General features: G+C 38.9%; 1 protein-coding gene across 5 annotated transcripts in view; it reads right to left on the bottom strand.

Annotated features, from left to right (window-relative positions):
• ARFGEF3 (ARFGEF family member 3) overlaps window positions 1–13,635 on the bottom strand; it is a 176,981-nt gene that overhangs the window by 86,164 nt on the left and 77,182 nt on the right. For 2 of the 5 annotated variants that reach the window (XM_043457044.1, XM_043457045.1), the window contains exons 6-9: window positions 10,246–10,377; window positions 6,935–7,057; window positions 3,611–3,653; window positions 1,192–1,270 (exon numbers count right to left, since the gene is read on the bottom strand). In XM_043457044.1, coding sequence (XP_043312979.1) covers window positions 1,192–1,270; window positions 3,611–3,653; window positions 6,935–7,057; window positions 10,246–10,377 — 377 coding nt within the window. The remainder of the gene's footprint in view (window positions 1–1,191; window positions 1,271–3,610; window positions 3,654–6,934; window positions 7,058–10,245; window positions 10,378–13,635) is intronic. The other 3 variants (XM_043457046.1, XM_043457047.1, XM_043457048.1) reach the window with 3 other exon arrangements.

Raw genomic sequence — 13,635 nt, 5'->3', positions numbered from 1 at the left:
CCAACAAAAATAATGCAGTTGAACCAATAGTAAATAGTAATACTATTGAACCAATAGTAAATAAACTGTGATTTATCATAGTATTAGTCACTCAGTTGTGTCAGACTCTTTGCAACCCCATGGACTGCAGCACGTCTGGTTTCCCTGTCCTTCACTATCTCCTGGAGTTTGCTCAAACTCCTGTTCATTGAGTAGGTGATGCCATCCAACCATCTCATCCTCTGTTACTCCCTTCTCCTGCCTTCACTCTTTCCCAGCATCAGGGTCTTTTCCAATGAGTCAGTTCCTCGCATCAGGTGGCCAAAGTGTTGGAGCTTCAGCATCAGTCCTTCCAATGAATATTCAGGTTGATTTCCTTTAGAATTGATTGGTTGGATCTCCTTGCAGTCCAGGGGACTCTCAAGAGTCTCTATAATGGGACTGTTTCTCCCAGTTCATGACAATACATAAAATTCTACAGTAAAACATTCTGAATTATCAAATGTCTAGTTTTCATTAAACAATAATGTGTCTTTTCCATTTCAAAGGGCACTTCAGAATCCTACTGTGTTGCAGTTAACTATATGTGTATCTGGTAGAGGTCTTCATCTCACCTTAGCAAATCTGGCCTTTTTATGACTTGGCTTTACTACAGATGCATAAGTTATCAACTTACTGCCTGGAGAGCTGGGGCAATGAACATCACAGATAACCTAATACCACTGATTAAACTGGCATGCAAATAAGTGACAAGTATATAAAAGGCAGAATAACACAGTCTTTTAAAAGATAAGTGCGTGAGCTCACAGGCTCAGGAGATGTCAGAAAAAAGTAGAAAATGACCACCCAGGCCAATCCTGCCATTTAGCAGAGGAGAAAGGCACAGTAGTTTGATAAGAAAGCTCATTTAAAGTCTTACACCTGGGACGAGCCAGGTTAGGACTAGCCCTCACATCAACTAGCTCTTAGCCAACATTCTCTCCACTAACCTCCATTAGAAAATTGCATCCTTCAGTAATGTTTGACCAGGTGGGCTTGCCCATGATCACTGAATACACTTCTCAGGAATGACAGTGAATTTACCAATGGTGGGGGTGGGACAGAGGGGAACCACTGTCCCTATACCCTGCAACTCTAAGTGATGCTGTGGGCAAAAGGTCCTTCAGAAATAGGCCCTGAGCAGACCAGAGCACCAGTGCTGAAGGCACTTACTTGATGGCGGCTTGGAGCTTCTCACACAGAACGGTAAGCACGGAGACGAGGTCATCACAGAGGGACTCTACTGTTGACCCTTCAAACAGAGGAGGGGACAGGCCTCAGACATCAGCGGCAGAGCACTACAGGCTTCCTCAACACTCCTTCCCATCCTCTGCTTTTGATACTTTCAGGACTGAAAAGATGATTTTCAAGATGCTGAGCCTTTCTCAGGCCCCCAAAAGTATCAGAGAGAAGAATTAAATATCATCATTCCTCAAGACACTCAAAAGATAATCCAGGAAGGAAATACGAGACTATTAATTATAAGTAAGGTTCATTCACACTTAATGAAAAAAGATTTGGTTAATTTAGGAAACAACACAACTGATAACAATTTTCTCAATATTTTGGCCAGCAGACTATACATGTATCCCTTATTCTGGTATCTTGAATTTCTGGGTCTTCTGAGCAGACTTGAGTTCTATCCCAGAGAGATAAACTACAGTGGCATGAAGGAAAGATGGGCTTTTCAAACTCAGAAACTAGGGAAAGGGGCAAAATAAGTTAGTTACCATCTCCACCTATTTCAGCTATGTCCAGCATCCTCAGGGTAATCGGCCTTTGTTGTTAAAGGAGCGACAGTCAGTGTCAGAGAAAATAATTTTCCCTCCAGACACATTCATGTCCAGAATCTAGCAACAAAAATCCCACGGAACTGTACTAGAAAAAGGCTGAAATTCAGAATCTGTGCAAGTACTGGTCCACAGCTTGTTGACTGCATGAGCTTGGATAAGCTTCAGTTTTGCTTCAATTAAGCTTAAGTTTTGTCTTTGGCAAGCAGGGTTAAATAATAACAGTCTCAGAACTGCTAGGCCAAGGGACAAGTGGAAGCATCTGCTTTTTTAAAATAAAAACCTGTGGAGATCTATACAAATGTGGCCAAGTATTTGAGGAATGTATAAATGCAAGAATGAATGACCATGAGGTCCAAGAAGAGGGAGAAAAAAATGCCAGAAGTGTAAGAAGAAAAATAAAAATAAAACTGAAAGATGGCAGGGAAATGAGAAACGGCTGATCCTCAGAATTTAGGATCTTAAATCCAAAAAAAAAAAAATTGAGAAATGATAAAGTGCAATGATAAAAGACAGTTTAAAATAAATGAAACCCATAAGGAAACCCGAAATTTAATTTTAAGTAAATTTCAAATGAGTCCATCAATTTTTTACTGATACAATATTTAAATATGCATCCTTAACCAAGAGAACTTTCATTTCTTTTTTCATTTATAAAATCATCCTACATTAAAGTGAAAACATTGTGGGAACTGCAATAATCAAGAGATGAAAAATCGTGGCTCATACCACTGAGAGCTTCAAAAGGTGAAGAGACGCTGCAGCACTTGTAGCCCAAGAATACAAGGAAATGTGACAAAAACACACTCAAGCAATGCTTTAGAAAATGATCTAAAGCAGTTATTTTCTTTCATTTCTTCTTTTTCTCCTAATTGTGGCTGTTTAGCTACTTCTTTCTCTTCCTTACATTCTCTCTCTTTCCTTTTCTCTCTACCCTACCCCTTCCTTCCTATTATTAACTGGCAAAAACATCAAAGTAAAATTTTTTTTTTATCATTAAAAAAAATATTTATTTGACTGCACCAGGTCTTAGATGTGGCCCTTGGGATCTTCAATGCAGTATGTGAACTCTGTGGCATGTGGGATCTAGTTCCCTGACAGGGACTGAACCCAGGCCCCCCGTATTGGGACTGTAGGGTCTTAGCTACTGGACCACTATGGAAGTACCCTCAACATTTTAAAAATTACTGAATAAAACCCCAGATAAAACTGATATTTTGGTTTTTCAATCAGATGATTTGAATTCTTTATCTCTTTTACAGAAAACATTACCATCAAAAATTTTTAAGGAAGCAAAGTGCTTGTCTATTATAGTGGACATTTTTTCCTTTCCTATGAGTCAGAATGAAAGTTCCTTACCTTGATTTCATTTGCTACTTAAACCTGGCTGTCTGTCCTTCCCTGTGAGATGACTTGTTTTTCATAACAAAACTTCATAAACATCCTCCAGGTGTAAGAGCACTTGATGCCAGTCAAGTTTCTCCCATTTTGTATTCCAGTTCTCATTTTAACAGTTAATGAACCTGACTTCATGAAGAATAAAGTAACTACAGAAACCAGCCTCCAAGAGGAAGGTGTGTGAAGAGCTAATTTCCCTGGCACAGTTGGAGCAGGAACAGGTATGGCTGGCAGAGGATGTAGGAGCAGAAGGAAACGACGGCTGATTAAAGGTAAGCAGAGCCAAGGAGAAGGGGAGGCTAACCCAAGAGCTTTTCCTCAGCGTTACCTCCGCATACTGAGCACACAGTAGGTGTTCTTATACCCACTTTTTCAACTGAAAGTGCAAAAATCAAATCCCATACCTTGACTCCTGAATTCCTGGGGGACATCCGGGTTTTCAATTATCTAGTAAGGGAGACACACACAGGACAGTTAGGAGATTCAGGCAAGAAAAATCCTGACTGTTCAACGACGGAAAGCTCTAGGAAGCAAAATGTCATCTGAGTGTTCTGGGTTCTGCTAAATTACCTAGGTGCACCTTCCAGCTCTCGATAGCATCTCACTACTCATGGCACCTAGGAAAAGGCTATGATGTCTGGGACTAAGTGATTATCAGTTTCAAAAGTAACTCAGCCAAGAGTCCACAACTCCCTGGAAGTTTAAGCCCTATGGTGCACTGGATCATTCTAGACTGTTGTAGAGCTATGACTGTGGGCAGTACCTGCCTAAACACGTGAGTTCTCTTTGCACAAAGAACAATTTGTCCCAAAGTCACAAACAGCACTCTGAGTGGCAGCTAGTGAATACAGATTCTTAGTCATAAGGAGGATCAGGTTTCTGGACTTTGATGTACAGGTCCACGATGGCTGCTGGTCAGAAGCACCAGGTTCCTATTTGAGGGGGGAGGGTATTAACTTTCAGTTGTCTGACCAGACAGACCACTCCAGGTCACCACCAGGTAGATCTGGGAGTATCAGGATAGAGGCAGAACCCTGAGGGAAGGGAGAAGAGGAAGGAAAAGATATTTACTAATAGTAAGACTTACTTCACATTGTAGGGATAATTCAGTGACTACTGAGTTGAGAGCAATAAGGCGGCCCTTCAGTCTCCCTACATCTTAGCACTGGGAGATAATAAGAAGGCATTTTCATGCCAGTTAACTACCAGATATACATTATTGCCACAGTGCTGATCTTTTTAAAGCTTGTTACAGGCACATATTTCTACTAGTCTCTGTTCATAAATTTGGAAGCTCAGCAGCTTCCACAGAATTTTGGGGAAGTGCGATGTTAATGCCGACAGCTCATCACATGGCTAAATATTAAGGCCAGAACAACATTTTTTGTAGGAAATCAATCTGAATCACTTTTATGGAGAGGAGAACTATTATCTCCTACTCCCCAGATATTTACATATGGCATTTTTTCTTTTTAAAATGCTTAGCAATAATTTAACAATGGCTTTTGTCATTGAAATAATTCAGTAACAACGCTTGATAGTAAACTCAGGGTTTCTAAGGATACAAAACAAAATCAAACTGAGTAATCTGCCCTGGGCATAGGGATGGGGAGGGGCTAGACATTAAGTTGATGATACACTTCATGCTAAGCTTTTGGCATTCTAGATTTATTTTCATTCCACTGTCTTTAAGTCTTTCTAATTCTGAGATGGCCTGTGATGTGTTTCCAGTGATGGGTCATGCTAAGCACTATACACATCTTCTCCAAGTAATGCTAGTGTCCCACGGGAGGACATGCAGCCTCACCATTCCTAGGGACCACTCCCCTGTAATAGCTTTTTAAAATAACCATTCTTAGGTAGTAAAACTTATGTCTCCCTCTACTAGACTTCAAACGTACTTCAAATGTTAGCATCCTGAGAATCATGTTTTTCTGGGACACAAAAACATCTCCAGGGACCTACTGAGTAATAGAAAGGAAATTAACAGGAAACACTAATTTTCTATCTAATTTGGGATCTTGCCCCCGGATAGGGTGAGTCCAGATGGTCAGTGACAAGCAGGCCCAGAAGGCTGATTAGCTACATCATACACAGGATACAGGCACACAGCCTTCCAGTTTTATCAGACCTCTGCAACTATACCTGTCATCTTACCTGTCACTCTAACAGAAGAGCAAGATGAGCTAGAAATCGGTCTTTTTACTTAAAACCTAAAATTCTCCTACTTAAAAATTTCAAAGTATGATTAAATAAACTAATATAATTGAAATCACTTTGAGATGACAAAGTGTCATTTTAATGCTTCATCTTAAAACATCATTGTTATAGTATTTCCCAACACATTGCCATCTAGCAAGGATGGAACGTGATTGGATACTAATATAAGGACTCTCAACATTTTAGGTTTGTTTCCATTAAAAATACTTTTTTCTTTTAATACTTTCTACTTACAGACTTGAATTTCTTTTAAACTAATATTTCTACAGCATCATATTCAAAACCCTAGTATAAACAAAATAATTTTTAACAAAGAGAAAGCTAATGTAATAAAAATATCTCAAGTTTAAACAATTTTTTAATAGAAATTTATGCTTTAGATATAGCAAACAAAAAAATCAGTTGTTTTTTTTTTTTCAGATTAGAGTTTTATTTTTTTAAACACTGGCTGCCAGATCACATGTTAATAACTTGGACTTGGACTCAGGAAGGAGACCAGGGCATTTGTTCTGGCTCCTTCACTGATAAGCTCATTAACTTTAGATTTCAATTTCACCTCTCTGGGCTTCATCTTCCCCTCTTGTTTTTCTGAGGAATAAAATAATTTGACCAGATAATCTCTAATGTTTCACTCAACTCCATAATTTTCTAAAAATTAGAAAATAACTGAAGTTAAAAGTCAGAAATAGTTGAAGTTAAACATGAACTCTTCATTTCTATAAAATTAATTTCTGAGATATTCCAGATTGCCGCTGGAGATATCCTATTCTAAAATAATAACAAGTGTTCATTCAGAATACTTTTTGCAGATTTTAAAAAATTTTAATCTCAATTATTAGAGACAGACTTTTTCTAAAAAAAAAAAAAAAAAAAACCACCAGTTTTGAAGAGGAATCATCTCCTCATTAACATTCCCAGAAGATAATATATACAAGAAGCCGATTACATTTACATTTTTTCCCAGGAATGCTCATTTTAAACAATCTGCTCAAGTTAAGAGCAAAAAGCTCAAGTGGGCTCTGATGACAAGAGAGAAGATAAATTCAGCTTCTTCACTGCCACAGTCTTTTATTTCACAAAGAGAAACATGTACCCCAAGTCTCAAGGTGCGTAATTAACTGCCAGTAATTTTTCTTAATTTTGAATTTACTCCAGTGCTTGTTAATACATCACAATATTTTTATATAAAATTGTTCAATCTGCGATGTTTAGAACACTACTTTAAAAGAAAAGTGAGGTTTAAAATAATGACTTAACACGATGACCGAAACCACAAGGAAAAAAAAAACCTCTCTTTAAACTTTGGAGGGAAACAGGCAAAAACATATTTAAAGAGTTTAATTTATATAAATGAAAGTTCAAGTGGACTAAGCCAGCCCTTCCTAATGTTTCAGTAGGAAGCAGCCCTGGTGGGGGAGGGGCAGGCACAGAGGATGTGGGACACTGGTCATGCGATGACAGAGTCACTGGCAAGTCCGGGGTGCACGTGTGGGATCCGAGAGGCTCACCGTATTCTCCTGCCTTTGCCGTAGCTGTAAAGTCAGGTCACTCAGCATTTGGCTGAGAGTTGCCCGCACCGCGGTGTTTATGCTACGCTGGTGACAGCTACACATGTATGTTTCAATGCACACCTGGTGAGGAAAGAAGACAGCAACATACACGCTCTGTAGATACCAGTTCATCACCAACATGCTCTGGAAGTAGTCGGAGGGGATGTTAAATTCCTCTTACGTAGAAAGTCAGCCTGATTTAGGGCTTGTTATCAATGAGTACTGTTAAATATTTTAAATCCCTGGGAATTTGTTTTTAATCATAGAGGAAAAGTAATCTTTCTCTAAAGACAATCACTCTTCGAAGCTTCCCATTCTGAGCATCACAGAAGAATGCAAATCAGGAATTTTTAGATATGCCAAACAGTTCTATCCAAAACAAACTCAGGTGGCTGGAAATTAGTCAGGAAAAGTTCTCCCCGTGGCGAAATAGGAACAGAATTTATTAACTCCTGAGTTGGGGAAAAGGGTTAATGAATCCCTTTCTCCTCTATGAACAAGGTTGACCTTGGATTAACTCTCTGTGCTCTTTTGGAAATCTGATAAAGGTGGGACACGTCAGCTGTGTTACTAGGCAGCATGACTTAGGGTAAAAATGTCCCCCCAATTACTAGCTGCATCTGAATTTAGAAAACTGTGAACAAACTATAAAAACCTGCTGAGAAGTTTCCTTGGGAAGCTCTTGTCACTGATTCTGTATACCCACTGAGGGAACTCTACCAGCTCAGCTCATGGAGCTGTTACAGAATATTGGTTCCTAAACAGTTGAAACCTGGGGCTCCAAAGCCAAGGTGACCCTGCACCCACAGAGACGGCTCTTATCTTTTTGCTCCTAAGCTGACATTTGAGAGCCACAGACTGGCCTCTGGACTGCAGCAAGGACTCCTGTGAAAGATAAATGCCTGCCGGTGCCCTGTCTCTGTTCCCTGTCCTAGATTCTGCTAAGCAAACATAAAGCCAGTTGTGATCCACCAGGGTCTTGCAAGTCTGAATGTCTAGTTGAACATTAGGCAACTCCCTGAAGGCTGCAGCATGGAGAAGTCCCAATTTGGGGGGGAAAAATCCCTCATTTGATGGTAACGATGTTAAATGGCACGGCTTTTCAGATTTTATTGCCTCTAATTCTTTTAGAAGCTATAGGAATGGGCATTGACAATAAATGCATGCTTTAAAAATTTTCCCACTTTTTCCTCTCCATAACGTATGTCATCCTTTTCATTTCCCAAGCATATTTAGTCCCACAAAAAGGAAAAAGGGGGGGCTTCCTTGGTGGCTCAGTAGTAAAGAATCTGCCTGCCAATGCAGGCAGACACGGGTTCAATTCCTGATCTGGGAAGATCCCACATGCTGCAGAGCAGCTACGCCTGTGTACCAAAACTATTAAGCTGGTGCTCTAGAGCCTGGACCTGCAACTAATGAAGCCAGAGCACCCTAGAGCTCAGGCTCCATAACAACAGAAACCATTGCAGTGAGAAGCCTGTGCACCACAACTAGAGAAAAGCCTGAGCCGCAACAAAGACCCAGCACAGCCAAAATTAAAGTTTAAAAAAAAGAAAAAAAGGAGGGGGGATTTAATATACCTCGATTATTTTTCTAGGAGTAACTTCAAGTCTACAATGAAAATAACAGGGTTCTCACCCAAAGTGAAAGTGAAGTTGCTCAGTTGTGTCCGACTCTTGGCGACCCCATGGACTACAGCCTACCAGGCTCCTCTGTCCACGGGATTCTCCAGGCAAGAATACTAGAGTGGGTTGCCATTTCCTCCTCCAGGGATGGCAAGTTTAATTTGATGACTGATAGCTGAGATGGGAGAGAAACTCAATGTGAACCTTTGCTGCTGCTACTGCTTAAGCTGGACCTTTCTGTTAGGTCTCATTATTAACAATCTTTTTGTAAAATTAACTAGGTAAGAGTACATATTTCCTAGCAGTTTAATTTACCTTCTACTGAATGCTTAATATTCCAAATGAGCCGTGAAAACTCAAAAATGTATTTGGAAGTTGGCTTAGATTAAGTTAAAAAATAAGAGCAAGTTCCAAAACATATATTTGTCAAGTTACCATTTTAGGGTATATTAGTTTCAAACTCTTTTTCTCAAACAATCATGGATTATAATGTACCTGAAAATAGAATTTATATGTACTTAGAAAAAAAGTGTTTTAATCTTGAAAGACTTTTACTTTTGCATGTGATGAAATAGTTTAAAAATTGTGAAAATACATCTGAGTGTGATATTTCACTATGATGAAACCAAATCCTCCACAGTGTAATTAGGCACACTCATATTATTTATACCTTAAGATCTAACAGTTTTCTTTAAATCTTATACTCTCTCAAGAAGTCTTTATAACTGTTGATCTTTAAGCTCTCTAAGCTTTGACATTATAAATTTAAGGGGGAATTTTAAGCTTAGAAGCATTAAAGATGAGATTAACTATCTGGAGAGCTGAACTATGCACTCAATATAAACATGATTTTCCTGAATATGGAGAGCCATTTATAGCCTTCTTTAAAAAACTATCAGTCCCTTTAGACTCAAGAAAGAACGCATGCATGAAGAATGGGCTCTGAAGAAACACAAACAGTGCTGTCAATGAATTTCATAAATATATTTCTATGACTTTTTAATGTTACCACCATTTTTAATGTTTAGGTGTTGTTATTACACATACAAAATGGGACATGACTTACTACAAGAGGCATTTTATAAAGGGAAAGGTAGGCATGTTTAATCTGCTTTGAAAAAAGATTAATCTAAGGAGCTCATTCTACTAATGTTGTGAATATAAATACTGAATATGACAAAGGGTATCCTTTTAAACTTAAAAATGATCATGTAACTGATAATATCACTTTCTTCAGGTACTCAGAAAGAGATGCTTTATCAGCTATCCTGGCATCCTTTAAAGAAAAGTTTCTTAAACTTGTTGTATTAATAATAAATTGGTAAATCAGTAAGGTCTGCAGAATTAGGTTTTCCATAATAAACCTGACCACTGTAATTCAAGGCCAGTGATTTTTCATTTTGTGAATGTCTTTCTTCCCCTACCTCAGGACAGGGCTAAAATGAGCACATTGAATCAGAGAAGCTCAGAGAACACCATGTCCAAAATCAGGCTGAGTTTCTGGGAAGGGACACATCAATTTCTTTTCATATCTCCAATATCAGTTCTATCTCCCCACGCCCTTTGCTTTTGTGGTGCAGAACTGACACTTCAGAAGCCTCAGTTCTGCACCTCGATCAGAGGCTCAAAGGGCAAGTCAAATACCTTGGGAGAAGCCACCAGCCCTGGACTGTCAGGGAAGGCGCGAAGACACAGGGCAGTGAGGAGTGTCGTAAGGGACATTTTGATCATTTCATGCATTTGTGGACATCCAGCTTTATGGCATGCGAAACACAACTGAGGGGGAAAACACACATCGTTAATGATGCAAAACAGACCCCAAAGCAGAAGGAAAAAGAACAAGGAAACACAAGTCTGCAAGCCATACATAAGCAATGCAAATTTTAGATTATCAAGTCAGTAGACTGATAAATAACAGTACTAGGTTACAGCCACGGTGGAATCACTATTATTAAACATGAAGCAGCATGGTGGAATGTACCAGATAGTCACTACACATTCACCAAAGGGATGATACATGTAAAGAAGCTGCCACAGTAGAAGTTTGCTTAGCTTTACAAAGTGCATATGATCTTCACTTCATTGAACTGTGCTTTTACCTTCTCTTTCCTATCTGAATGGGGTTAGCAGCATAGCTTTGTTAAAACAGTGCATGGTACTGACTGTTAGTTAAGAGCAGAGCTGGTATGTTTCTGATTGGAAAATTTTTATGGAGATGACAATTTATGGTAACTAAAAGATAGGATCAGAAATTAAGCTACAAAAAAGCACAAATGTCTCTTATGTGAATGTTTGCTGATCACAGTAGGATCAACAGAAATTTTGATTATTACTATAAGTCTAAACTCTACATTGCATCATGGTAACAGCAGTAACAGGTACGGGTATGTGACAGGAGGCACCTCATCAAATGCAAGCACACAGGCATATGCACATACATACACACAGACAGAGCAAACTGGAGTTGCTTTATTATCATTAAGAAATAGCTATGTAAGTAAATCTAGTCTCATGCTTAGGTAGGGAAAGTTGCTGGTTTTCCTTTTGGATCTCAACTTACAAGGAAATTCTTAAAGTGCCCAGGGTTATAAAAAAAACTGACTATGACTTTGTTTTTCCTCCTTCGTGTTCTTCTTGGTTTCAGCTGGCACATTAAAATAGCTTAGGACACCGTAACCCATCAATTCCTGCCCCTTTTTGGGCAAAGCCTTCTGCTTCATCTACAGAAGGTCTACCAAACTCTAACCTCTGTCCAGTGAACCAACCCAAAATGAAGCAGAGGGGACCCCTGCATTGGTCCATGTGTCTTCTAGCTCTGGATAAGTTGTTCAAGAGCCACGCAAGTCAGAGGTTAAAGAAAGTGCTGAATTTCTTGCAAAGGACTAGTTTGCTCAAAGCCCATCTCTGGCAGTAAGTAACCAAAGAACAGACACCCCACAGGAGTCAAACCAGAGTCAGCAGAGAGACTGGCCCATGAGGAAGGAAGGAGTTTCTGGAAGGAAAAGTGGAGAAGCTCCTTAGAATGGGGTTTCCTCACTCCAGTAGCCTCAGCTGGTTTAAAGCAATGGGCCAGCTCCCTTGGTTAATTTTTTTGCCAGGAGGTGGGGCTACCCCTCCCAGTCCTAAAGGGAACATGACAAATAAGATGCTTCCAAGATAAAAAGTACACAGGTGACCTGGTCCATTTTCCTGGATTGTATCTGGAGACCTTCAGCTCCTAAATTGTAAAATATCTTATTTGAGGTATGGCTCAGAAATAATGCTATCACTGTGTAGGGTTAAAAGAAAAGAATCACTAAAATCACTGAATATTTAATGAGAAGTCAGCCCAATTAAAAAAATTCTTTAGTGATACCTAGAACCATTATATCAGAACCTTTGGCAGCAGGTCTTGATTTTCAGTGTTTTTTAAGTTCCCTGGGGGTAACAAGTGGAACTGTGTTAAACTTCCTATCCTCTGACGGTAATCAAATGCTCATAAAAGATAAACTGAGTAACAATGTGTAAAGATACCCAAACAAGTGGCATATGCCTAATGATCACTTTAACCTACGGTCACAAAAAAAGTAAAATGCATCAGTACTTCTGCTTCACATGTAAAACCACCATACAGCCATTCTCTAAATGCCTTGGTAAAGCGGATAAGAATCTCAATAATTTCAGTTGGTTCCTACATTAATATGGCAAGATTTCACTAACATTTCTAAGACTGAGGTTATCTAGGAGGCAATATAGCATAGTGATTAATGGCACATATTTGAAATATAAGAGCCTAGATTTGAATATCTAAAATTTTTTCAATACTGTTTTCTAGTTATGAACAAATCAACATAAAACAAGTCCAGACGGCTGTGGAAGGAGCTGTGCTGCTGACCTGCTTACAAAGAAAGCATGTCGACAGTGGAGTAGCTGCAACAATCAGACTTCAGCCCAGAGAACCCTTCCTCCCACCCACCTTAGGGTCTTCCTGACCTAAAGTCACTGGACAAGCAAACTGACCTCCCTTTCTTTGGGATTCTTTATATAGTTGGGTTATGGTAAAGATCAAAAGAAGATGTGTGGGAAATACTACTTATTGACATGCCCTAGGAACGCAACCATCAGTAGTTACAATTATTAACTACTGTTTTGGAATTAAGGGATGGAGGATGGATGGAATGAAAATGGGAGATTCCTGAAAGTAAAATCTTAAAGAGAAAAAAAAAAGAAAAGGTCTTTGAGAAAGACTTTGCTTGAGCTTGATAATATGCTATAGGATCAAAGACTAGGAGTTTTCCATGACTAAGATCAAACCAGCAAATAAATATTTACAAATGAGGCTTTCTCATATAGAAAAATCCCACAGAGCAGCCTTTACCAGGCATGAGAATATGCTCCAATCTTACCAATGAAACAATAATCTCATTAACCATCTTCAATTCAGCTTCACAGAGCTTCAGGCTATGGCATCACCTCTTCCCTTAACCCTAAGGCCCTGGCGATTTTTACTCTGACAGTTTTTCCTATATTAAGGTAACTTAATCAGAACACTCAACATGTCTGCTAACTTGAACATAATAGTAAGAGAAATAATAACAGTCTTGCTTTCATCCAATAAAAGAATTTTGTATCCATATGGAGTTTTAGTAATGATCATTCATGAAATTAAACAGAAAACACGTTGGTTGTTTCATAGCTGTCCAATTCTAAATTCGTTTCATATTTCTTATTTCTCCGGCATCACAGAACACCCTATTCTGAAAAACTGTCATCACTGCCATTTAATTAAGCAAGTTAAAGTTAGACACACAAATGAAGGCTGCCCTCTTATTTACATTTTCAGCGCTTAATGATCCTTTTATAGTTTCAGCAGTACCTTAGGAAAACAGCATCATTTTTCATACTTAAGTACACATTTCATTTCCTGATCAACAGGTTCCAGGGTAAGCAATGTTCCTGAGTAAACAGTCAGTGCAGACCAGAGTAAGAAAAAAGAATGTGTGAATTCTTCCCCCAATATTTCCACAGGTGATTTAAATGATTTATTTTAAGGTG

Source organism: Cervus canadensis, chromosome 33 (genome assembly GCF_019320065.1).
Source record: "Cervus canadensis isolate Bull #8, Minnesota chromosome 33, ASM1932006v1, whole genome shotgun sequence".
NCBI classification, from domain to species: domain Eukaryota; kingdom Metazoa; phylum Chordata; class Mammalia; order Artiodactyla; family Cervidae; genus Cervus; species Cervus canadensis.
The sequence above is the reverse complement of the archived record's forward strand: the minus strand, read 5'-3'. Positions and strand labels throughout refer to the sequence as shown.